Genomic DNA, 25,177 nt, shown 5'->3' on the forward strand with positions numbered 1-25,177 from the left:
TAACTCAAACCCTGCCTTTTATATTCTAAACAATTTTTTTTTTGTCAGGTGATTAGTGTGCCAGAAGGAGACTTCTTCTTCGACTTTGTGAGACACCTCACAGACTGGATAAAGAAAGCGCGACCGGCAAAAGATGGTAATTGATTTATATTCAAGACAGCTGTTTTACAGTGCCATGGGTGGGAGCAATGTCATGAACTGTTTGTTTTGGTCCTTATTCATCTATTTGTGAAAATACTATAGTCCCTGGAGGAAGGTGAATAAGGTTAGAGTTTAGGCACAACCACTACAATAGAGGCCGGCTTTCAACCTACTTGCAGAGACATCCAAATTCAAACAAACATTAAGCAGAAAATCATCATGCCTGGAACTGAAGAGGAGGGAAAATTAGGGTAAGGTCCATGAAAGGGGCCATAGATTGTCCATTTGCAAATATTTGTAAGTGTATGGGTATTCACTAATGTTTTTCATGTAGTTGCCTACTATGGAAACATATGTAAAACTACTTCTTTAAAATGCAGGATGTGTTTGGGAAATGCTTTCTCCACATGGAAAAATATTTCTTTTGTTCAGAAAAATCAACATAGGAATGGATATTTAAATGTGCATTCCCACCATGCGTACTTCTGCAGTGTTTAACTTCCCCCATGCACATCACTAAATTTACGTGCATAGTGAAGGAAATCTTTATGAATTCCTAAAAATAGGAAACACACTCAAAAGGATACTTTTTCACAAGCACACTATTAGACTACAAATACCAAGACTCCCTCTAATTGATTCCACCTAAAGGCCCTTTCTTCCACCATCAAGCACATCCTGTCTGTTTACCTCACTCTTGTAAATTTCCTTTCATCCCTGCATCCTTCCTTTGTCACAGTATTCCTATCTTTCTCCTCCTTTCTACTTTTTCTGCCTTGCTGTCCTTTTACGTTGCATCTGATCCCATAGGGCATGCTACATTGATGAGTGTGCAGTAGTGACCTCCTGCTCTGTGGACTCAGACACAAAGCATTCCCAAACTGAGATATATGAGAAAGTTTAAACCCAGATTAATTATGGGTTTGTGTTTACCTGACATCTTTGGTCCTGATGAAGACCCCCAGCAAAGTCATAATATTTGGGATCGAAACGATGATTTTATTTGGGTCAAGGAAACCCCGATTATAACATAAGGGAACATTTGATCATCTTTTTTATTGTTTCCATGAAGTTCTGCACTTGGATCTGACCCATGTATTCATGCCAACTATCTGTATTTGTTGTTTTCATGCCTGATTGTGGTTCGTGACACATTGTTTTTTCACTATTCAGTGCATCGTCGTGATGAGCACCTACTTGTTTTCATTTGACAGACCAGTCTGTCTATGTTCTCCAACCCGGAGTGTTGGACAAGCATATATATACAGGGAGTGCAGAATTATTAGGCAAGTTGTATTTTTGAGGATTAATTTTATTATTGAACAACAACCATGTTCTCAATGAACCCAAAAAACTCATTAATATCAAAGCTGAATATTTTTGGAAGTAGTTTTTAGTTTGTTTTTAGTTTTAGCTATGTTAGGGGGAGATCTGTGTGTGCAGGTGACTATTACTGTGCATAATTATTAGGCAACTTAACAAAAAAAATATATATACCCATTTCAATTATTTATTATTACCAGTGAAACCAATATAACATCTCAACATTCACAAATATACATTTCTGACATTCAAAAACAAAACAAAAACAAATCAGTGACCAATATAGCCACCTTTCTTTGCAAGGACACTCAAAAGCCTGCCATCCATGGATTCTGTCAGTGTTTTGATCTGTTCACCATCAACATTGCGTGCAGCAGCAACCACAGCCTCCCAGACACTGTTCAGAGAGGTGTACTGTTTTCCCTCCTTGTAAATCTCACATTTGATGATGGACCACAGGTTCTCAATGGGGTTCAGATCAGGTGAACAAGGAGGCCATGTCATTAGATTTCCTTCTTTTATACCCTTTCTTGCCAGCCACGCTGTGGAGTACTTGGACGCGTGTGATGGAGCATTGTCCTGCATGAAAATCATGTTTTTCTTGAAGGATGCAGACTTCTTCCTGTACCACTGCTTGAAGAAGGTGTCTTCCAGGAACTGGCAGTAGGACTGGGAGTTGAGCTTGACTCCATCCTCAACCCGAAAAGGCCCCACAAGCTCATCTTTGATGATACCAGCCCAAACCAGTACTCCACCTCCACCTTGCTGGCGTCCGAGTCGGACTGGAGCTCTCTGCCCTTTACCAATCCAGCCACGGGCCCATCCATCTAGCCCATCAAGACTCACTCTCATTTCATCAGTCCATAAAACCTTAGAAAAATCAGTCTTGAGATATTTCTTGGCCCAGTCTTGACGTTTCAGCTTGTGTGTCTTGTTCAGTGGTGGTCGTCTTTCAGCCTTTCTTACCTTGGCCATGTCTCTGAGTATTGCACACCTTGTGCTTTTGGGCACTCCAGTGATGTTGCAGCTCTGAAATATGGCCAAACTGGTGGCAAGTGGCATCGTGGCAGCTGCACGCTTGACTTTTCTCAGTTCATGGGCAGTTATTTTGCGCCTTGGTTTTTCCACACGCTTCTTGCGACCCTGTTGACTATTTTGAATGTAACGCTTGATTGTTCGATGATCACGCTTCAGAAGCTTTGCAATTTTAAGAGTGCTGCATCCCTCTGCAAGATATCTCACTATTTTTGACTTTTCTGAGCCTGTCAAGTCCTTCTTTTGACCCATTTTGCCAAAGGAAAGGAAGTTGCATAATAATTATGCACACCTGATATAGGGTGTTGATGTCATTAGACCACACCCCTTCTCATTACAGAGATGCACATCACCTAATATGCTTAAATGGTAGTAGGCTTTCGAGCCTATACAGCTTGGAGTAAGACAACATGCATAAAGAGGATGATGTGGTCAAAATACTCATTTGCCTAATAATTCTGCACTCCCTGTATATATATATATATATATATATATATATATATATATATATATATATGAGAATATATACACATTATATATATATATATATATATATATATATATATATATAAAATGTATATATATATATATATATATATATATATAAAATGTATATATATTTTATAAGGAAATAAGAATTTTGCAAAAACATTGTTTATGATTATGGGATGCACAAGAATAGCTTTGTGAAAAGAATATATTCAGAACAGTTGTGCATTTTGTATTCTCTTGTTTTTTGTCAACATCTAATGTTGAAAGTTAAGCCCCAGCTATTCAAATTAAGTTCTGGTGGCCACCACCTGCCAGCACTGTCACAAATGAAGTACTGGTCTGATTCGTGGTGCAGAGCAATCTTACACACTCCCTTCTTCAACCATAGGCAAACCATATATCTGTGCCCTTCAATAAAGTTCAGCTATTATAATTTGTTAATAAAATGAACCAAGTTTGAAGAAACAAACCTCCTCCCGGGAAAACCGAGAGAGAACGCTTAAATACTTTGCTGTGTCAGGTTTTCTCTCATAGTAGAATTGTCCACATGGGGCCTAACACCTCTTTCTGAATGTCTGTTATTCTGATATTTTCTCTAACTAGTATTTTGAGAGCTGCCTAGATATATATCCATATGGCATATTTTTGATTTGGTTACTAAATAATTTGCAAAATAAATTACATTCCAAGCATAGAACTGGTTGCATTTTGAAGATGAGAACTATTGCAGCATGCAAAATCTTACACATTTCATATGTAAATGTTAACTGTCAATCTCATTTTTACACTTCTTTACGTGGAAAAATATTTGCCTTTGAGATTCAATCACGGAATTATATTTTGTGTTTTCAAATTAAGCATTCTGAACACATTGAGGAATGAATCTGTGTACAACAAAATGCACATTGCGAATGGCAGGATGGGTCATCTTAAAATACTTTAGGTGTCTAATTCCACAAGCTCGGTAGCCTCTCCATTCCATACATGCCCTTCCCTAAACTTTTAGCATTAGGAGGTGAAGGTGTGTGCCTTTTTGAATCATGTATAAAATCCTATTGAGTCTGCATACAAATACCAATACTTTCAATATAAACTGTTGGTAAGGCGATAACTACTTAATTTATGTGAAATTGGGGCCTCCATAGATTTACAAAAAATAATTACAGGTTCATATAGAGTTGGATGGTAACTGGGCATCTGCCAAAAATTGATGGTAGCACCATCTTCTGTATTTGTGAAAGCAGAGTCCCATCCTGCTCCACCGTAGGAAACAACCATCTGGATTGCCAGATGTGGTGAGCTCCCATGCAACCTGTAGTAATATATCAGAGGTTTTCAAACTAAAAGCAAACTGGAGACAGCCAACAAATATTGAACAGAAGTTTCTCGCTAAAATTCTTAAATCGTGTATATTTCTTACTGAACACTTTGAACTTTCAATCCACATATGTGTTAGCATTCTTTCACATTTTAATCCTTAGAATACCTCAGTTTTAATTTTCTAGTGGTCTCTTTTATTTGATATCTATCTTGGTCTAAGCTAGGGACAGATTTGTCTTCATGTTAAATATATGTTATTTCTGTAGTGAAAGCCTAGCTAAAAGGCAGCGGAGAATGTACATTGTCAAAGACAAGTGTTGAAGCAAAGGTAAGCAGAATCACACGCAGTAGAAGGTGGAAATCAGGAGCACCTTATTCAGCGTCTTCCCACCTACTTAACTCACATACAATGAATCTCCCAACTGAAAAAACCCTGAAGGTTAATCCCTAAATATTATAAGCTCAAGCACTTGGCTTTACCTAAAATGGTAGAAGGTAAAAGGAGGAAAGGAAAGAAAGGCTATAGGGAGAAGGGTAGAGCATAATGAGAAAAGGGAAAAGAAAGCAAATGTTTAAAATGCTTACACAATACCAGTGATGTAGGTTGTCTTCTTTGTTAAATCAACACAAGAGGGGAAACCCCAATGATAGTGTGTGCCGTGATTTTATATGACCATAACCTCTTGCGACCTGCTGGGACAAAGGGAATACCATTGCCAGATGAAGAGATTCCTTTGCACCATTTTTATCGGCATTTTTTAACACCCGTGCATGTGTTAAAAGGAGGCTCCCATTGATTACAATGGGCTTCTGGGTGCTTTGCAGGATTAGCGTCATAATTTGTGACGATAGTCCTGCAAAGCGCCGGACTAGCACCACAAATTATTACGTTAGTCACCCTAACTACCGCCATGGTGCACCGTATTATAAATAAGGCGCTACCATGGTGGCGTTAGGGGGGGCCCAAAGAAAAGTGGCACTGCACTTAGTGCAGCGCCACTTTTCATAAATATGCCCCTTTGTATTTGATTTTCCAATGCAGACATTCCCATGTGTCCCTTGTGGCACATCTTGAGAAGGTGGTTCTGTAAACCTATTGGGGGAACACATTTGTCATTCCAAAATAAAAAATCCCCATTAGTAGATAAAGCAGAGGCTGCATGTGTGAAGGAAGTAAGTAAGCCAACAAGACTCTTAACTTTAGGCCACCCATCCACAGAAATGGATAGAAGTTAAAAGAAGGAAAAGAAGTAAAGAAAGGCTATAGGGTGATGGGTAGAGCCCAAGGAGAAAAAGGAAAATGTACAAAATGCTTAGACAATACAACAACAAGCTTAAAGTCAACAAGTGATAGGAGCAGTAACTAGTTTGTGGACTGCTAATCCATTGTAATGTTCTTTAAGGAGGTGTGTCTTTAAATCTGTTGTAAACTGGAACAGCGTTGTGGTGGTCCATAAGGATAGGGTAATATTGTTCTAGATTCTGGATGCATAGATAGAAAAGGCCTGCTACCTTGGTTTTCTTTTTCACACAGTCAGCAGTCAAATGTTATTTAGACTCAATTGTATAGAAAGTTGTTACATCTCATGAGACCCACTACTTCAATTTCTGAGTAAAACGAAATGTATATAAGAAAAATCTTAGATTTTTTCCTCTCAGATCTGTACTTTATTGCAAACATGTTAAGTCAAATCCATCAGTGAAGACATATGTGGAATCACTGTAGAACATTCCAAGTGACTCCTAAGTGTCTGTCACAAAAGGCAATTGGTCACATCTTCAGGAATGCTAAATGGATGTTGTTTGAATTGATTGTTGAGATTCAAGAGCACAAATTAACACAATTACAGCTTTTATTGACTTGGTTTTAACATTAAATATATATAGGGCAAAAAGATTAACTAATTTTTTAACTTGTTGGAGTTTTGTATTTCATTGTTTGCTCTATGATGATTTTAGCCTTCTCTTTTCTGGAATAATTATGATTAGGCAATTGGATGTATTAGAGATAATATTTTCTACTGTTTTATGGGTCTGCCTGATAGAAACAATAATTTCAAATGACGAAGAAGATTCCAGGACTTCATTGATGGACCATGGTAATCCTAGAAACTTTACATGGTCTGGGAGTAGGAGAATTACATAGAAGTCTGGTGATGTGTCTGGTGATGTGTCTAACATTAAACTAGGATATTTAGGGCCTGATTTAGAGTTTGGTGGACGGGTTACTCCATCACAAACATGACGGATATCCCGTCCACCATAATACGATCTCCATAGGCTATTATGGGATCATACTATGGCGAATGGCAGTGGGGGATATCGAGTAACCCCCACTGCCGAACTCTAAATCAGGCACTTAGCCTATAAAGGATACAACAGTGGTTAACAAATTGCTGGGAAACCACATATCCTGTTGATTAAATCAGAACCTAACCTAATTTTGGCAGACAATTATAGTTTAGTCAAGTGGGGAGGTTGGAACTAGAATGTAGGTGTCTTTTTTCCAGACTTAACTAGTGTCTATCCTCTGTAAGGGTATTTCATTTACCTTTTTTAAGTGTGTCCTAAATAATGGCGCTGAGCTTGCTTAGCGCCATTATTTAACACCTGGGTCAGGGCAGGCGTTCGGGGACCTGTGGGCCTATTTCCATGGTGGAACACCATGGAATAAGCCCACAGGTGCCCTCCCCAGGCCCCAGGGACACCCCCACCCACAACAGAGGAACAGCGGAGGATTGGGGAACCCATCCCAGGTAAGTAGAGGTAAGTATTTTGCTTTATTTTTTAAAGTGCCATTGGGGGCCCGAAAATGGGCCCCCATGCATGGCAATGGGTGCAATTACCATGCCCAGGGGACCCTTGTCCCCTGTGCTATCCATTGGGGTGGTGGGCATGACTCCTGTCTTTTATAAGACAGGAGTCATGTGGTATGGTAGGTTTAGCATCAAGAAATTATGCTAGGATGGTTAGAGTCATCTTTTGTGACTCTAACCAGCCTTACGTTATTGTTTGGTGCAAAACCCCCTTCTCCCATACCGCCACCCCCACCCGGCTAACATCATTTTCCTTGACGTTAGCCCGCCCTTTGCGCCGGATTGCGCCATTCCATAAATAAGATGCCCGGCCGGCATCTTGGAATGGCGCTAGCCGGCGGTATATTTTTTCATGCAAAACTACATTAGCGCAGTTTTGCATGAAAAAGTATACATTTGAGCCTTGGTTCTGAATGAGAAGACAGACATATCAATCCCATTTTTTGTTGGTCTGTGAAACCACTTTAAAACACATGCTGTATTCATATGGATAACATAGATAAGTGGAAGATAATCAATTATCTGATTAACAAGAACACTCAATGAAGCCACTTTTCAGACACCAGAGAGGAAGTCTTAACCTCCTTAGATGAATGCAAGCTAGCCATCTGTATATTCTAGATATTTTTGGCACAGTTGACCACACCACTCTCCTCAAAAGGATTAAAGATTGGACAGGAGTGAATGAAAGTGCCATAATATGGTTTCACCTCATCCTCTCCAACCACATAGCCTTCAGGGAGGGTTCGATCTCTAGATTCACCCGCTCCTAAGATAACTTGTAGAGCAGTATAGAGTTTAGCTTCTACATGCATTGTGACACCAGTACTGAGACAATAACAAATAATACCCATATTTATACCTGCTTGTAGAATGATCCTTGCAGTCAGGCAAGCATCAGTGTCACCAGATGCATCACATCTAACAATGAATGAAGATAACTTAATTTCTCTCAGTATGCATAACACTGAGTTCTAGATTCTGGGTGAAACTGTTCTTGAATCTTGTCTAAATGAATGGCTTGTATACATAGGAGGTCCTTCAACAAAGATGCCAGCTTTTCTCTCCAGATCAATGCAGTTGTAAAGAGTATCAACTTTCAGCTTTCTATGAAATGAAAATTCGTGCACTCCCTCATTGTGGAGTCAAGGATTAAACTTGAGATTCTGTGCTGTGTACAATAGGTGTACAGGAGAAAGACCAAAGCTACCTTCAGAATCTGTCTTCATTCTAGTCCCCTGCCCGAACTGAGCTCTGATTGGTGACCTTCAACCTGATTAAACAAAGAATCTTAAGAGATCAAAATACAAAAGTGGGTCCACATGAGTCTTGAGACATAGAGCTTTCAACTCCAAGATGCATAAGGTGATTGCTGAAATTGATGATAGAAAAAATTTGTTTTTTTACTTTTCAAAATGGCAATAATATTGGATGGAGAATCTGCTCATACTCAGTTAGACTCTAACTATCCTGATGTATTGCCCTTAATCAGACACAAGTCAGCACTCTGAAGTGACTATAAGATGGCCCCGTTAGCACTGCATACAAACTTATATTAAATAAATCTCTGATGTACTTTTTAGGTTTTGCCTTACTGATGCTCCAAATTGAAGCTTCAAATTGAAGTGAAATCTACTGATAAGAAATAGAGAAATGTGCATTTGGCACTTCACTGAGCATACCATACAACCCACTGTTGGGAGACCTGAAAAGGGTATCCTACCTCCAGCAGAGACGGTGTGCAGCACAGCCTGCACTGTCTCTCCCTGTCTGTAAAGATGCACTTGTGAAGGGAAATGAATGCCACTGACTTCATTGTGCCTGCCTGGCCACCTTCTTGGAACATCTGATGTCTGCTGTTTCCCCTTGATGTTCAGGCAGGAATTTTAGCCCTCTCTTGCACTGCTTCTTGATTACTCTCCCCATATATTCCCCACACATCACTTTGCCTAGCCCCATGGCTCCCCCCTCTTCCAGGTATACTTGTCATGACACAGTGGTGGTAATCACTGGTTTATGGCGGGCAGCCATGGTATGAGACTACCAAGACACAAAAGTAGCCACAAAAAAGAACCATTGAAAGTAGATATATGTAACAGATTGGTTAGTGAACATGCTTAGTTAACCTCTCTGAAACCCAAAACAAATGTTTTTGTCATTGCCTGGGATTTGGAAGAGATGGCTTGACAAGGCAAAACCTATTTCATTTGTGAATACTTGTTCTACATGTGGAATTTACAGAGCACAGGTGGATTTAAATATTTCAAATCAGAAATGAGTAGTAAATACAGTGATGTTGAAATTGTCATTATTTCTTACATCCATGGTTTAAGCCCTTTAGCTGCATTACTTTCACCTAATACTGTGTTATAATACGACCACCTGTGCTGAGTTGTGTTCTCTTTTGCAGGTATAGTGCCTTCCCTCACCTACCAGGTATTCTTTATGAAGAAACTCTGGACAAATACAGTGCCTGGAAAGGATTCTATGGCAGATTCCATTTTCCACTATTATCAGGTATTGTTTTAAAGGAAGAGCTGCAGAAAAATAAATAATATAACTTTGGTGTTCAATACTTCATAACATTCACCTAATAGAAATGTGCTTGTCAGTGTGGAAAATTGCTTCCAGGTTATAGTAACAGGATTACAGTGCATCTCCATCTCAAACATTCAATTAATTCAATCAATCAAATATTTATAGAGCACGGCAAATCACTTTGTGAGGGTCTCGAGGTGCTGGAGCTCTATGTTGCTGCGTGGATCATTCGAACAACCAGGTCTTTAGTTCTCTTCTGAATTGCTGGAGTGATGGTGCAGTTATGAGGTGCAGGGTGAGGCTGTTCCATGCCTTGGCTGGCAGTTGCAAGAAGGAGCATCCTCTGCTGTTGGCTCAACAGTTTGTGCTCATGGATGTCAGCTGGTTGATGCTATCTGCAGCAGAGCGTTGGCATTCAGAGGTTTCGTAGTTGGTCGAGATCTTGTCCTGGAAGAAGACCACAGGTTTGTCACACAGTTCCTGGAAGGGAGTGATGTAATTCTCAGTGGTTGCGGGATTGGTGAACTCCTTCATGATGATGAAGAGTTCTTTGCTGTGGTTTGTGCTGGCTTTGATGCGATCTGCTAGTGCGTTCTTCTTGGTTCCTTTCAGGAGGCGGTGGTACTGGTTGAGAGTGGTCCTAAAGGTGGTGTGGTCTTTACATTTGGTGGAGTGCAGTTCCCCGGTGAACCAGCTTGCCCTTTTGCTTTGTTCTTTGTCCTTGGCTATTTTGGCTGGAGCGATGAGAGGATTGTGCTTACTTTGAAAAGAAAGGGAAGGACTGGAATTTATTTTCAGAGCATCTTGTCAGCCCCATCGACAGGCTTAACATTCAATCTGCGTTTATGTGACAGTGCTTACCATGTTGTGACAGCACTTTCTTAGCTGTGGCAGCACTCACACTGCACATTGCACTGTTGTGACAGAATTCACACAGCACTGGTGCAAAGTAAGTCAATCTGCACTCCTTAACAGCACTTAGCGTCACATTTACAAGGAACGGGTGCAGCGCCGTGCTGCACCAACAATAGCAGTGCCATACTGCGTCAGTTCTGAAATGCAAGGATGCACCGTATTTACAAAAGTATGGTGCACCCATTTGTTTCCCCTAAGGGTGGCGCTAAATTTAGCTGCTAGCGCCAATGCAGGCATCCTTGCACAATGGTGCAAGGGTGTCTGCGTTGAAGGCAATGATTGTTTATGTGCAGGAAGGTGTCCCTTCCTGCACATAAACAATCTACAATGGCGATTTGGCACTTCTATATGTGCTGCAGAATGCAGCACACATAGAAGTAGCAAATCGTCATTATTGAATGATTGTTTATGCGCAGTAAGGGGCACCTTCCTGTACATAAACAATCATTCATCTGGATTTTTGCTCTTTCTGTGTGTGCTGCAGAATGCAGCACACATTCAAAAAGCAAAAACAAGGAGAAATAAAAGCATTTCTCCTTGTTGTGCCATGCTAACACCACCCCTGGGCCTCAGATTTACGATTCCTTGTAAATCTGGGAAGGAGTCAAAAGCGGTGGGTGTTGAGGTGGAATGCCCAAAGCAACACCTATTTCTCACCCCTCTGCCACAGAAAACTGAATCAAAGGGGCCCATGTTCACACGGCGGTGTTAAGCCACAAACAGTGGCTTAGCAATGCCTTGTAGATATGGCGCAGTGCACAGTGCAGGAGCGTCACAAAAACATACGCTCTGTTGGCGCCAGGGGTTTGTAAATATGTCCCTAAGTGAGCTATGACATCATTTCCTTGACTATGATGCAGAACACTGTCCTATGACTACACTCACCCTGTACTGCTGAGACAACACTCACGGTTTACTTTTGTGGTATTAACTCTGTGGTGCACTGCCACAAAAGATGAATTAAGAGTGTATTGCCAAACAGCCCTGCCATGTCTGAAGTGACCAAAAGTCTAGGCATTATTTAGAGTTCATCCAGGCTTAAGGTACAGTCAGGATACCACTCAAGGCTCACTCAAGTTTAGAGACTTTCAGAATCTCAGTCAGGTATAGGTATAGCTCACTCAGGACTAGAGATAGTCAGGAACCGTTCAATAGCCTACTCATGGATTCAGAGTCAAGCAATCACTTGAGAGCTCACTGGATTAAAGGCAGTTACGATCTTACTCAAGGTTAGAGATAATTTCCTACTGTAAGAAAGTGAAATATTAATTTGGATGGATGGGTGAGTCCACCACATTAAATAAGGTCACAAACATGCAAAGATAGAGCACAGTTTAAATAATTTAAATCTGTACTCAACCCTCTGAGTGGTCCAGGTACACAGCAGGTAGGCTTACCTTTGAAAATATGTAAAGTATTCAGTAGTAACAAAACACTTTAAAAGTCAAACACAACACAATAAAATCCCACAACAATTTTTTTAAAAATAAAGAAAAATGTAATGAGTAAAATTGCATCAAAATGACAAATCCAGTCAGGGGAACAGGATATATGAATTTTTAAAGATTTGCAAGAACTTCCTACTGGAGAACCAGTCAGTCCTCCGGAAGCTATGTAATATGCCAGGAGATGCACAGATGTCACATATGATCACAAAGCTTTAAAAAAGAGCAAGTGGTCTAAGAGCCTGTGTGAATTAGCCAAAGACAGACTTGGGTTCCGGGCCAGGCCCGGCTTAAGGGTCCAACTGTAGAACGCTATTGTGAAGAAGATATAATTATTCATAAGCCAAGATGAAGTAGTAGGTCTTTAATGACCTTCTGAATTTGAGGGGTTTGTTTTCCAGTCTCAGCTGTAGTAGTAGATATTTGCAGACTGAGGATTCATTGACTTTAAGAGTTCGACCCTGATATTTCTTGTGTCTAAATTGTTGGGTTAAAAATAGGGAGTGGCTAGTGGTTCCTAGTCAGTTCAACACACAGGTTAGTTTGGTAACCATCTATAGAGTACCTTCTGTACAATGTTAAATGTTTTGAAGGTTATTTTTGTATTGGAAGTCAATGAAGGAATTTCAGGGCTGGTGTGATGGGACTATTGTCATTTCAATCTGAACAATAAGTGAGCTGCATAGTTTTGGACTGTTTGCGGGGGTGGTTTGAGCAATATATACTAGGGAGACAGATGTATACACTTTTGCAGTGCTAACAAACATTAAGATAGATTTCGGAGTCGAGAAGTGACTGTACATGTTTTAGCAGATGTAGCTGGTGAGATTCTGTATGGAGCCCACGTTTTGTTTAGGCCATGATGGGTGATACAGTTCTGGCTCTAGTGGGTGTTAGGAAACTGGGTTAAACTTGTAGACTAGCACTGCTCCAACATGGCATAGGCTCTGCTATTGTAGCCACGTGTGTCTGATCTGTAAGTCCTATAGAAATAACTCCTGTGGCTCGACAATATGTTCCAGGGCACAACACCAGCAAACAGAGGTAAGAATTAAGCACTGTGTGAAGAACATGTGTGGATAGTTGCCTTGTGCAAGTTGAAATATGTTGTTATGCCCTTGGTAAAATGTATTTGCTTTCTGACTTTCTTGATTTCTTACGAATAAACATCAAATATCTGACATATTCTGGCATATCTGTGTTTTTCTAACTTGCCATATTTTTAACTTTTTTGATTTCTTACGACTAAACATCAAATAAACATCTGACATATCTGTATTTTTCTGTCTTACAATAATTTTGGTACTTATAGCAGTCTGCAGAAACCACAACATACAGTGATAAATACATTTATACTAAAACCAGAGGTCCTGCTAGGTTTTAACAATTTTAGTTTATTCAATCTGGTTCTTTGGGTGGTGCTCGCCTCTGCAGCGGATCTGTGGGTGCTTCTTAATTCTGTATTCATCTGTCCAGGAATTACCGAAATACCTACGAGGTTACCACAAATGCTCCCGGGAAGATGTGCTCCAGCTAGGAGCTCTGATCTACAGGGTAAAGTTTGAAGATGACAAGTCCTATTTCCCAAACATCCCAAAGATGTTGAAGGAGTTAGTGCCTCAGGATCTTCTTCGGCAGCTTACCCCAGATGACTGGAAGCGAGTAAGTGTAACTGTTCTAAGTCAAAGGAAATGTTTGCGATTGATGTGTGTGAAACTCTTTCCATGCATTGTAAATCTGTAGAGTGTCTCTGTCATGTTGTTTTCAACCTTCCCTTTTATTTTTTTCTATAACATTAAGATTATATGCAATGATTGAATCAATGATTACATTTGCGCCTAGGAATGTGTCAGTATAAGGCCCTGAGCCCCCTCTGCTATTATGATACAAAGCCTCTTGTAACCCACGTGCAATTCACCAGATGGAACTCTTGTTTCATGAGAGCTGGTGCTTAGACTTAACTCTGTGTTTATGCTTTGTAAAATGTCAAACATCCCCAGGTCATGTATTGCCAAGCTGCTGTGATGAACTCCAAGCAGGAGAACTTCACACCAGTGCTGCATGACACACACATCTGGCTTGCCGGCAGCAGCAGCAGATAGGACAGAGGGGGCTAGAGTGGGTTAAGCATGGAGGGGGAGAGGCCCAGTGCTTAATTTGTGAAAGAGTAAGTGTCGGGCTCAAAGATTTGCTCAGAAGCCCACGGCCGACTGTACTGAATGTCAATGCAGTGAATACCAAGGCTGCAACCTCTTTACTCCACTTATGCTTCTGTAACCTGTCACCAGACACTCACTGACCCTTTATCTCAGTTGCAGGTTCCTCATCATCCCTCCTGTCTCCCTTCTGTCATGTTTTTTCTGCCTTTTTCCTACAGCTTCTTTCCCTCTTGTTTGTTTTTCTCTCTTGTTCTGAGTCTAAATCTGGGCAGGAAAATAAGTGCAGATCCGGAGAAAATATCTGCCAGTGGCCATTACCCCCAACCACCGACTCAAATTAAGCACTAGGAGGAACCCTGGAGATTATCTGTCAGTATCAGCAAAGAAGTAAAACCTGGGCACCCCTACTTGCATCTGAGTACCTAAAAGAAAGTCAGAAGCAAAAAGTGGGGCAAGTACAGTTCAGGACAGGCCAGCAGGCATGGGGTCCAAAACCAAACGCATTCACCGAAATAAGTCAAGCTTTTTTTTAATGCAATTAGACTGCAACCACCCCCAGGTGGAAGAAGATAGAAAAACAGTGAAAAACATGGAAGACACAGCAGGAATGGAAAAATGGTGAGGCTCCCAGGTTGAATTCACCTAAGTGACTCTGAGATCATGGGTCTATACTCAGGTTATGGACTTCATCAATTATTATCAATTTTAGTAAAAGGCTGAGCTACCTCTCACTCAAGGAGCCTGTAATCACATCATAATTAAGGAAAATATGTAATTCCTACAGGTAGCTAATTTGTAATGTGGATCAGTTGTGTTTTACACAGCAAAGCACCTTGATTAAAGTTACTACAGAGTAACAGCTTGACTATTTTATTTCAATAAATGCCTTGCTGGATCCCATATAGGTGGATATTATACCAATTAGGGGACCAAGTATGTCTTGGTGCGCGTACTTCATGACCTGTCAGGGACTTAATCCCATTAGTTGTGTCATTGACATTAGAGACTGTTGACCCTTCTGTCCTGTAGGACAGCATTCATGGGTTTGAATGTTGGTGGTGAATGTGTTACAATAGGTATTTGTTGTTCATATGATGATAAGACTAGAAGAGGGTGCCTTTATGTAGAGATCAGAAGAGGTACACTGTAAGATAAGGACAAGAATACTGAATTTGTGTAAACCAAAATGGCAACTTTTTGAACCCACTAGCTGTAAAACACATGAACAAGCTAAAATGTATTGGCACTGGGGTGGGGTGGCAGAGATGAATAGATGTGTTAGCCATGTCAGGCTGATACACTATTCCAATATGGTTGAGAATGCCATAGTACTAGCCAAATTTGCGATCTGTCAAAAGAATCAGGAAATGCAGGAGGAGTAGAGATCGTAGTAAATAGGAAGGGGGTATCAACAGAGATTAAACAAAACCTAAATATTATCTTTTGAGGCAATCGTATTCAAGATAACAGTCATGGCACAGATGGAGTTGATCTTAGTGACCATGTACATACAGACCTTCAGTCTCTTAAGAGATTTTTAAGACGAGTTTGCAGGTCTGTTGAATTCGATATCTGTGCAGTATACTGGATAAGGAGCACTAATGTTTGAGCAGTAGAGTAAAAACACTATGCGGTTATAACTACTCTGCAACAACACCCTTCTACGGTTTTATTTACGCACTCTCACCCACAGATTGTGACGTGCTTCATCATTGAGTCTCTCATTCAGATTGATGGAGCTCTTGATATCGCTAGGGATGAACTTTAGAAATATAATTACCTAAGGAAAAGCACTGGCCAGGGTGACTGTTATTCCTTATTCATGTTCTGACTTCGCTAGCATCTTATGTCTCAACAAGTGCTTAAATCTGTTGTGAAACTGCTCCCACAGCGTGGTATCTAGGTACTTTTGAGGCTGGATCTGAGGATATTATTTTTAAGTTCAACAATGTGGATTTTAAGTCTTGAGTATCCACCACTATTTTTTTAAATACAAATGGAAATGCTGCCTATTTATTGTGTTGCCACATTCCACCACATCACTGAGTGAAACTTTTCTATGTGAACACAGAATGTTCCACTATTGTGTGTTTAACTCGCATGGTGTGCTTTTAACAACATGAAAAAGAAGACAATAATTATGCGTCTTTCATCCCTGCCTTACAGATTTATACCTGGTTACCAACAAAGGAATAAATGTATGTATGCATGAGTTTGTGCATGCTGACTCAGGAATATATGTATGTATGCACAAGTGTGCGTGCACTGACTCATAAACATTACAAATTGTGAATCACAAGTGGATTCATGAATGATTGATAGGAATCCATTTTGGTTCCAATAAAGGCTGACTGACCACTGTGGCATAGTACGTCCATATCATGTAGACCCTCTGGCGCTAGGATACTAATCCGTTCCCCACATCCTCCTGGTACATTTTGTATGACTAATCTTACTAGGGAAACCAATGAATAAAATATATGACCAGTTCTTTTCGCTGGGGTTTTTTATTTCTATATTTGATCCCTAGCAATATCAGGAGCTACCTGAGGAAGGCCGAGCCCATCCTTATGTACCGTCATTCTGGATGAGGAACTCAATGATGAAGCATGTCACTTTCAATCTAAGGGAGAGCGATCCTAAAAAAGACCCTAGCGGGTGTTGTTGCAGAGTAGCTATGACAGTGTAGGTTTTTTACTCTACTGCTCAAACAATTAGTGAGCCTAATCCAATATACCCTCGGGAAGCTAAGGTCTTCTCTAATCCTTCGTTTCCCTCAAATTGGATAACATAGAATTAGATATCTGGCACAGGCCAAAACATTATATTTCTTTGAGGCTGTAATATCCATGGTGACTTTAGCATGAATGTGGATGTTGTCTCAGTGCTGAGCAATTAGGAAGATCTCGAGTTGAAGCAATGGGTGACGCAACCTTTGCATTAAAAAGACATTTTGGGGGTCATTCTGACCCCGGCGGTCATGGACCGCCGGGGCCAGGGTTGGCGGGAGCACCGCCAACAAGCTGGCGGTGCCCCGCAGGGCATTCTGACCGCGGCGGTTTTGCCGCGGTCAGAAGTGGAAAACCGGCGGTCTCCCGCCGGTTTTCCGCTGCCCTAAAGAATCCTCCATGGCGGCGCAGCTCGCTGCGCCGCCATGGGGATTCTGACACCCCATACTGCCATCCTGTTCCTGGCGGCTCTGCCGCCAGGAACAGGATGGCGGTATGGGGTGTCGTGGGGCCCCTGGGGGCCCCTGCAGTGCCCATGCCAATGGCATGAGCACTGCAGGGGCCCCCGTAAGAGGGCCCCACAAAGAATTTCAGTGTCTGCTTTGCAGACACTGAAATTCGCGACGGGTGCCACTGCCCCCGTCGCACCTTCCCACTCAGCCGGCTCAATTCTGAGCCGGCGTCCTCGTGGGAAGGTTGTTTTCCACTAGGCTGGCGGGCGGCCTTTTGGCTGTCGCCCGCCAGCCCAGTGGAAAACCCAGAATCACCGCAGCGGTCTTACGACCGCGGTGCGGTATTCTGGAGGGGGGAACTCTGGCGGGCGGCCTCCGCCGCCCGCCAGAGTTAGAATCAGGGCCTTTGTGTATTGGGCATGACTTGGGGTCTTGCAGATTCAATGTAGAGATTAACATAGTTCTATACCACGTCACCTTTCCCGTATTTCTAGCAACAACGTATCCATATGGTACTCATTAGGAAGCCAGCATTTTCCATAAAGTTACTGTATTTATTTCATGTGTGACAAGGAAGAAACCACATCCATAACGGGCAGGTACTACAAGGAAGTAAGCATGGTAGTACCTAATAAAAAATAGAGCATAATCAGAATTGACCTGCATATTACGTTAGATCATAATATGCACCACAGAATAACTATCACTTGAAAGTTTGGGCCCTCTTAAATTGAGGAAAGAAAAAACTGAGCTGAAAACCAAAACGGGAAGGCCCAGATTTACTGACGCTATGCGCTAGTTTGCATTAGTTTTCATCAAAGGCATTGTCTACATTTGTAGACAAGGATGTGTGTAAAAAGCTTATGCCTTCTCGAGGCAGGTGTAATGAAGAGAAGTCTTTTAATCTCCCCTCAATTTTCCTACTCTGCATACAAGCTACATTGTGCAGCACACATACAAAGCAGGAAAGTGTTAGATAGTTATATGCTGAAAGAGTCCCCTTCCAGTACAAAAACTATTCCGTACATAACACACAAACCCTTGCACTATTGCATAAGGGTGTGTGCGTTGGCATATGGCAGACTAAAGTGTACCAATGTAGGGGGAGAGGAAAACAATGCCATATCTTAGTAGATATGGCGCTGTTCTCTCTACCTTTCACACAATGCCGCACAGCAACCTTAGTTGCTCCACTGTATTGCGTATAGTTTTTGTAAGTCTGGGCCATGATTCATGGAACAGTGGGCAAACTGAAATCAAACTACCACAACTTGAAGCATTAGTGGCATTAGATTGATTGCTAGTAGCATTAGATTGATTGATTGATTGAGTGGTGCAAGTCATGGATTGAAAAGGAACCCTACACGAGATGCTGGAGGGGCTATCATAAAGCAATCAAAAGAGTAAAAAATCTATAACTAAGCCCATAACTGAGGCACCAGACAAAAAAACCATCAGTATGTTCATGCCTACTGGCCTGGAATCTCTAAGCCTTCCACGTCTCAAGAGCTTGGAAGACGTCTTGGACATCTGGCATTCCATCTCACTCAACCATGAACTATCACTGTATTCTTCCACCAACACCATCTAAGCTTTCATCGAGTCCTTTGAAGTAGTGAGCATGGACCACGTTATTATCATTGCCCAAAAGACAAATACCCTTGAATATTGGGGGTAACAAAGCCTAGCAGCCAACATGAATACATTCTCCTCTACACTGATGGCCACATTCTGAAGCCTCATCATTGTATCTCTCTCCAAAGGATTTTCTCCCAAACCTATAATTATGCCTTAACCACCCCTATCTAAGGGAAACACTTGTGATTAGCTAAAATGGTACTGTCTTATTCAAGTCAAATCCAAGTAAAACAGGTGAGCAAGCAATTCTAAAAGAATGTGAAGCACAGTCATCACCTACAAGACCTAAAACCAAGATTCAGGCCCCAGAAGGGGACAAACTACAAAGACTGGGCATCATGTTTAGTGAATGCAGACTAGCTGCTCTAATATGCCTTAATATCTAACTAGACTATACCACTTTTGAGATCTCAAACACTCAATGGACAAATGATGGGATGTTGCCCCGTCTTAGGCTGGATCTTATTTTTCATCCAAAGAAAACATGCATGATTTAGACTCAAGGAATCATCAATATAAATTGTGCATGTGGTGCGACACATGCCCCCCACTCCCACTCTTACGTGTCAATAGTTATATGCTGCCACTGTCATACATACTTGAATTTGCCAGTTTTGCTTCTATGCTGCTGATTACACCATGTCCATATCCCACTAAGTAACACATTGGGGAACCAGGTAAACATCACTGAATGACTCATAGACTTCATGTTCCACTGGTGAAAGAAACCTTCATCTGCCTAAACAGATAAACGACCCTGCTACTGGAAGGGACAGAACCTGATGAACTTCACTCTGACTTTTCTACTACAACAAAAAAGGTGATTCCGCACTCATGTCACAAAAAGCAAGAACTCTGTGAATCAGATTAAACACAAAACTATTGCTTGTACAAATACGCAATGCTGAAAATCTACATTTCTTTTACGGGAAATCTTCCCACTCCTGCAAACAATCAAGGGAGATAAATAAAGCCCCATTGATGGAACAGATGGGCTACTCCAAAATACTTCACAGAGGATTCCCAACAAGCTCACAGAAAGATTTGAAAAAGCCTTGAAATCAGGTGGCCACACAATACCCAAGTGTTCAGAAACACAATCACATAAAACCAGCGAAGTATCAAGGCAACTCATTGGGTATGTACCAGACAGTCTTAAGTGCAGAAGAGCATCAAAATGTTCTGAGGCCAGAACTTGTCAGGCTGACATTTTTAAGAATCTTTGTGATGACAAAGGCAGAGATTGAAAGACTAACTAAAAGAGACCCAAGACTGCACATGTTTTACTCTGCCTCCGCTTGATTCTCTCCGCAGCTTACACAGTTCTAGCTGACTATCCCATCACTCTGTAGTACAATTATCTCTCCTCACCTTCGTTAAATTACAGATTTTGCATATATTCCATCTGTTTTCTCCACTGACTGCTGAAAGCCATTCATATGATCTGGATAGTTCCTGCATCTTTTCCTCCTCCTGGCTTTGTTGAAGGGGTGACTTCTACTATAGAGTGGATTTAATTGGGCTTATCATTAGGTACTGGAAAAATGCCATTTCAGTTGACAAATATTTTGGGTATTTAGGATTAGTAGTCACTCGAGAGTAAATTAGTTGATATTCCACAATTACATTTAATATTTATTCTTTATAATAAAACAGTGACACAGGCTTAGGATAGAGAGTGGACAAACAACTACATTTTGGCCTGAGACGAGAAGCCAGAAGAAGTTGATAGGTCAGTAGCTACAGATTGCTTGTGACCCAAACCAATGTGTGAAGATAGCAGGGAAGACATTTTCTGCTGCAAAAAGCATCTCAAATATGATATATAGTACATAGAACCAATTCTGAATACTGTCTGGTTTAGGCCAGGTTACAGGGGAGCAGACAAGAACTTCTCATTGGGACAATATTAGACAGTGCTCTACTAGATGGAGGACTGTGCAGTTGTATTTTCTAAATATTTCACATTTTGAGACACCCTGACATCCAGTGATTTCTCCATGATTTCAAGGTTTTTTACGACTGAAGGCAGGATTAGATTCCAGGCCTCCAGGTTCCACGATTGGCAACTTCATCACTAGTCTACATCACCTTGCAAGCATTGGTGCTTCCTGTGAGTTGTGTGCCGAGGGATGCTGAAGATCCAGCCACTAGATTTCTTTGAAAGATACATCATACGTCAGAAGGAAAGGGAGCCAGTACCAGCTCTGTTCTTTAAGGTTTGAGATGACAAGGGCTTGGATAAATGTTTTATCAAGGATATCATTATTTGTAATGCATCATATCTAAAGAAAATAATTGTCAGGTTAGGCAATCTAATGTGAGGGTAACTGAATACAAGTACATATCTACCACTAAAATGATTTTTTGTTTTGTAGAATAACAAAGTCTACATGTGGTTATGGAATTATTACTTCCTGGCAAGTGTTGGGAGTGGAAAAGGTGTTAAGTAAAAGCAGGATAATGTGATTCTCAACCACAAAAGACAGACATGAGGCACATATGTTTGGAGGTGATATGGTGTGTTTTCTAGAATGCTTATTCTCATGCAGTAGCCATCAAAAGAAGACATTTTCAAGACAGAGTGACTCTGTCATGTTACAAAGTTACACAAGCTGGGATATTTAGAGTACAATATCATGTGTGCCCTTATTTTGTAAATAATGTGTGTTTTCCTTTCTAGTCCATTGTGGCGTATTTCAATAAGCATGCTGGGAAAAGTAGAGAGGAAGCCAAGCTTGCCTTCCTGAAGATTATCTTCAAGTGGCCTACATTTGGATCTGCATTCTTTGAAGTTAAGGTAGGGCAATGGCACACAGCAGGATTTGTTCTTAAGTTGTAGATTGTAAAATTCTAAAATTGTAAAATGAAGTGTAATTGTTGCATCAGTGAAAATTGGACAAACATGCATGAACTCTCTCCCATATCATGGAGCACATTTATTAAGAAGTCATGCAGCACAGCAAGCGACCTTGCTGCTCTTTGTGACTGGGAAAGGGCACTATAGTGCTCTATTTAACATTGTACAGCTCATTCCTGCCTTTTCCCTGCGCTGGTGCACCATCATGCAAGAGGGCCTGCGTTGTAAGCAGGATTGTTTTTGTGCAGGACGGGGAACCTTCCTGCACAAAAACAATTCCCTGAAGCATTTTGCAGCACACATAGAGCAACACATTTCTCCTCATTACGCCTTACCTGGGGAGGCGTAGCAGTTTTGGCACATTCCCAGGTCTACCATCTATGGTCAATCTGGGAATGCGTCACAATCCATGGGTGATGCGTGGGAACACCCACACAGCATCCATAGAAACTCTCCTTAGGGCAGAGTGATGCAATGCAGCAATTTGCGCATCATTGCATTGCTCTGGATTTGTCAAGCCAGTCAGGGCCACGCAACGTGGCTTGATAAATCACATTTTAAGGGTTGCATTGCTTTTGCACCCCATTGTGTGGTGCAAAAGTGATGCTACCCTTTGATAAATGTTCCCCTAAATCTAACTCGGATGGTTGAATATCTTGCAGCATAGTTAGGCCTGCAGTGATCTGACAAACCTGGAGAAGTTAATTGTGTTTTCTCAAGGAAAATATAATTAACTTTGTGTGCTGAAACTTGGCAGGGTTTCTAAGTGCAGTGTTTTAGTTCCCCAAGTACATAAAACATTCTTCTTTAATTTTTCACAGCAAACAACGGAGCCAAATTTTCCAGAGATCCTGATAATTGCTGTCAACAAGCACGGGGTCAGCCTAATTGATCCAAAAACCAAGGTAAGGCAGGATTTAAAGCAGCATCTACCAGATGTATTCACAACATCTTGAAAACTTAATTTCATACTCATATGTTTACTGCTGTAATAGCTTTAAAATTAGCTTCTCCAATTACTGGGTAAAATCCCACAGTGCAATATCATATCGTCTCTTTAAGCTTTATCTCAAATGGGCACAAGTACAAAAACGATTTTTGTTTAAAACGTTTGTGTTACGTACAATTTTCTTGTTGTCCTTCAATTAAAAATAATGAAGGATATTTTCTTAAATATTTTTAATGGATTTGTAGTTGTTGATTGCAAATATGGAGGTCAACTGACAAAAATTATGATATAATTTCAAAATGTAATTCTTGTTGAAATCTTCAATTTCTGGGTTTACATTCCAATGTCCCTAATGGATTTCGGGCTGCATTTGCCCTTTGTCCAGGGAAATAAGTGGAAACGAAAAAATGAGTCATATATCAAGAGCAAAAAGTGTTTGGAAAATAGTATGCTAAAGAAACCACCAAAAAAACACTATTACGAAAGAACGATAAAAACAACCACTCTCGATAATCAAAAACACAGTGATTGAAATCCCCCATGTGCCAGGACAGGGGGAAAAATAGGAATGCACTGTATTTCATAAAGAAGCCTTGCAGCGCTGCCGTACGCCAATTCCCCATAAATAGGGGCAGATTTATGGAAAGTGGCGCTGCGCCCCTTAGCACCCCCCTACCGCCACCATGTGTGCAGCGTATTTAAAATACGGTGCACCATGGCGCAGGGTAGGGGGCAATAGTGTCATTTTTCTTTACGCTATTGATGCACTCTGCAGGAGTAGCGCCAAAATACTGGCGCTCCTCCTACAGAGTACATAGAAGTCCATTCTAAAAAAATTGAAGTCCCCTTTTAACACCTGCTCTTGAGTGGCAGTGAAAAGGACGCTGCAGACCCGCTCTGCGGGACAAACTTTCTCCTTGCTTGAGGGAGCCTGAACCACAATTCCCAGAATCCTTAGCGGCACTAGAGCCGCCTGCTGCCATTTTGCACCCGGAGGCTTGGTGAAAAGGACGCTGCAAACCCGCTCCACGGGACAAACTTTCTCCTTGGTTGGGGGGAGCCTGAACCACACGCCCCAGACTCCTTAGCGGCACTGGAGCCACTGACTGCCATTTTGCGCCCGGAGGCGCGGTGAAAAGTACGCTGTAAACCCGCTCCGCGGGACGAACTTTCTCCTTGCTTGGGGGAAGCCTGAACCACAAGCCCCATACTCCTTAGCGGCACTAGAGCCGCCAGCTGCGATTTTGCACCCGGAGGCGCAGTGAAAAGGACGCGGCAAACCCGCTCTGCTGGACGAACTTTCTTCTTGCTTGGGGGAGCCTGAACCACAAGCCCCAGACTTCTTAGCGACACTAGAGCCGCCAGCTGCCATTTTGCGCCGGAGGCACGGTGAAAAGGATGCAGCAAACCCACTCAGCGGGACAAACCTTCTCCTTGCTTGGGGGGAGCCTGAACCACAAGCCTCAGACACCTTAGCGACACTAGAGCCTCCGGCTGCCATTATGTGCCCGGAGGCACGGTGAAAAGGACGCTGCAAACCGGCTCCACAGAACAAACTTTCTCCTTGCTTTGGGGGAGCCTGAACCAGAAGCCCTAGACTCCTTAGCGACACTAGAGCCGCCCAGCTGTCTTTGTGCACCTGGAGGCATGGTGAAAAGGACGCTGCCCAGGCTAGGACTGGGCCAGTAGCGGGCCCATCAGAGCCCAGAGGAGGCTGGGCTGGGCAAACTTTGTTGTTTTTTTTCATTTGGCTTGAGGATTTGTATAATTCCTGTCTAGTTTAGTGAAGATTACTTGATATAGCAAGTATATCGCATATCTACAATGGGGAAAAGGAAGTGGGGAACGATATAAGTACTAACACTTCTAATACCACTAATATGATCACTAACTATCTTACAGATGCAATGGGGAAACTCAATAAAGAGATCATTAATTCTGAAGCACGTTTAGTGGCAACCAAAAATGTTGCACATGAGCTTATCATAGAAGTGAGTACTGAGGCTGCAGACTTGATTATTGAACTAGAATCCCCAAAGGAAAGTCTTTTTGGGGCGGTCCCTAGGTCTTCTTTAGGCCCATTAGCACCCATAGACACAATAGTAGAAATTGAACCTTTGAATAATATAGAAGATCCAACCTCTCCGCCACCGAAGAAGAAGAGAAGTAGACAGATAACTAAATCTCATTCCATACCACCACCACAGACTCCCAAAGGTGGCAAAATAACTACGGAAATGCATGGAGGTCACCCATCAGTTGCATCATTAGGCCACGATGGGCCTGTATTAAAAAGTTTGGAAACTTTGTTTAAGAAATTACACAGCAATTAGACAATATAGAGTCCAAGGTATTGTCAGAAATT

At 41.6% G+C, this 25,177-nt stretch overlaps 1 protein-coding gene across 1 annotated transcript in view; it reads left to right on the forward strand.

Moving 5' to 3' along the window:
* MYO7A (myosin VIIA) overlaps positions 1 to 25,177 on the forward strand; it is a 434,990-nt gene that overhangs the window by 400,345 nt on the left and 9,468 nt on the right. The window contains exons 43-47 of the mRNA XM_069203910.1: positions 49 to 136; positions 9,538 to 9,644; positions 13,502 to 13,687; positions 21,687 to 21,803; positions 22,685 to 22,768. Coding sequence (XP_069060011.1) covers positions 49 to 136; positions 9,538 to 9,644; positions 13,502 to 13,687; positions 21,687 to 21,803; positions 22,685 to 22,768 — 582 coding nt within the window. The remainder of the gene's footprint in view (positions 1 to 48; positions 137 to 9,537; positions 9,645 to 13,501; positions 13,688 to 21,686; positions 21,804 to 22,684; positions 22,769 to 25,177) is intronic.

The sequence above is a fragment of the Pleurodeles waltl genome, chromosome 8, assembly GCF_031143425.1.
Source record: "Pleurodeles waltl isolate 20211129_DDA chromosome 8, aPleWal1.hap1.20221129, whole genome shotgun sequence".
NCBI lineage: Eukaryota > Metazoa > Chordata > Amphibia > Caudata > Salamandridae > Pleurodeles > Pleurodeles waltl.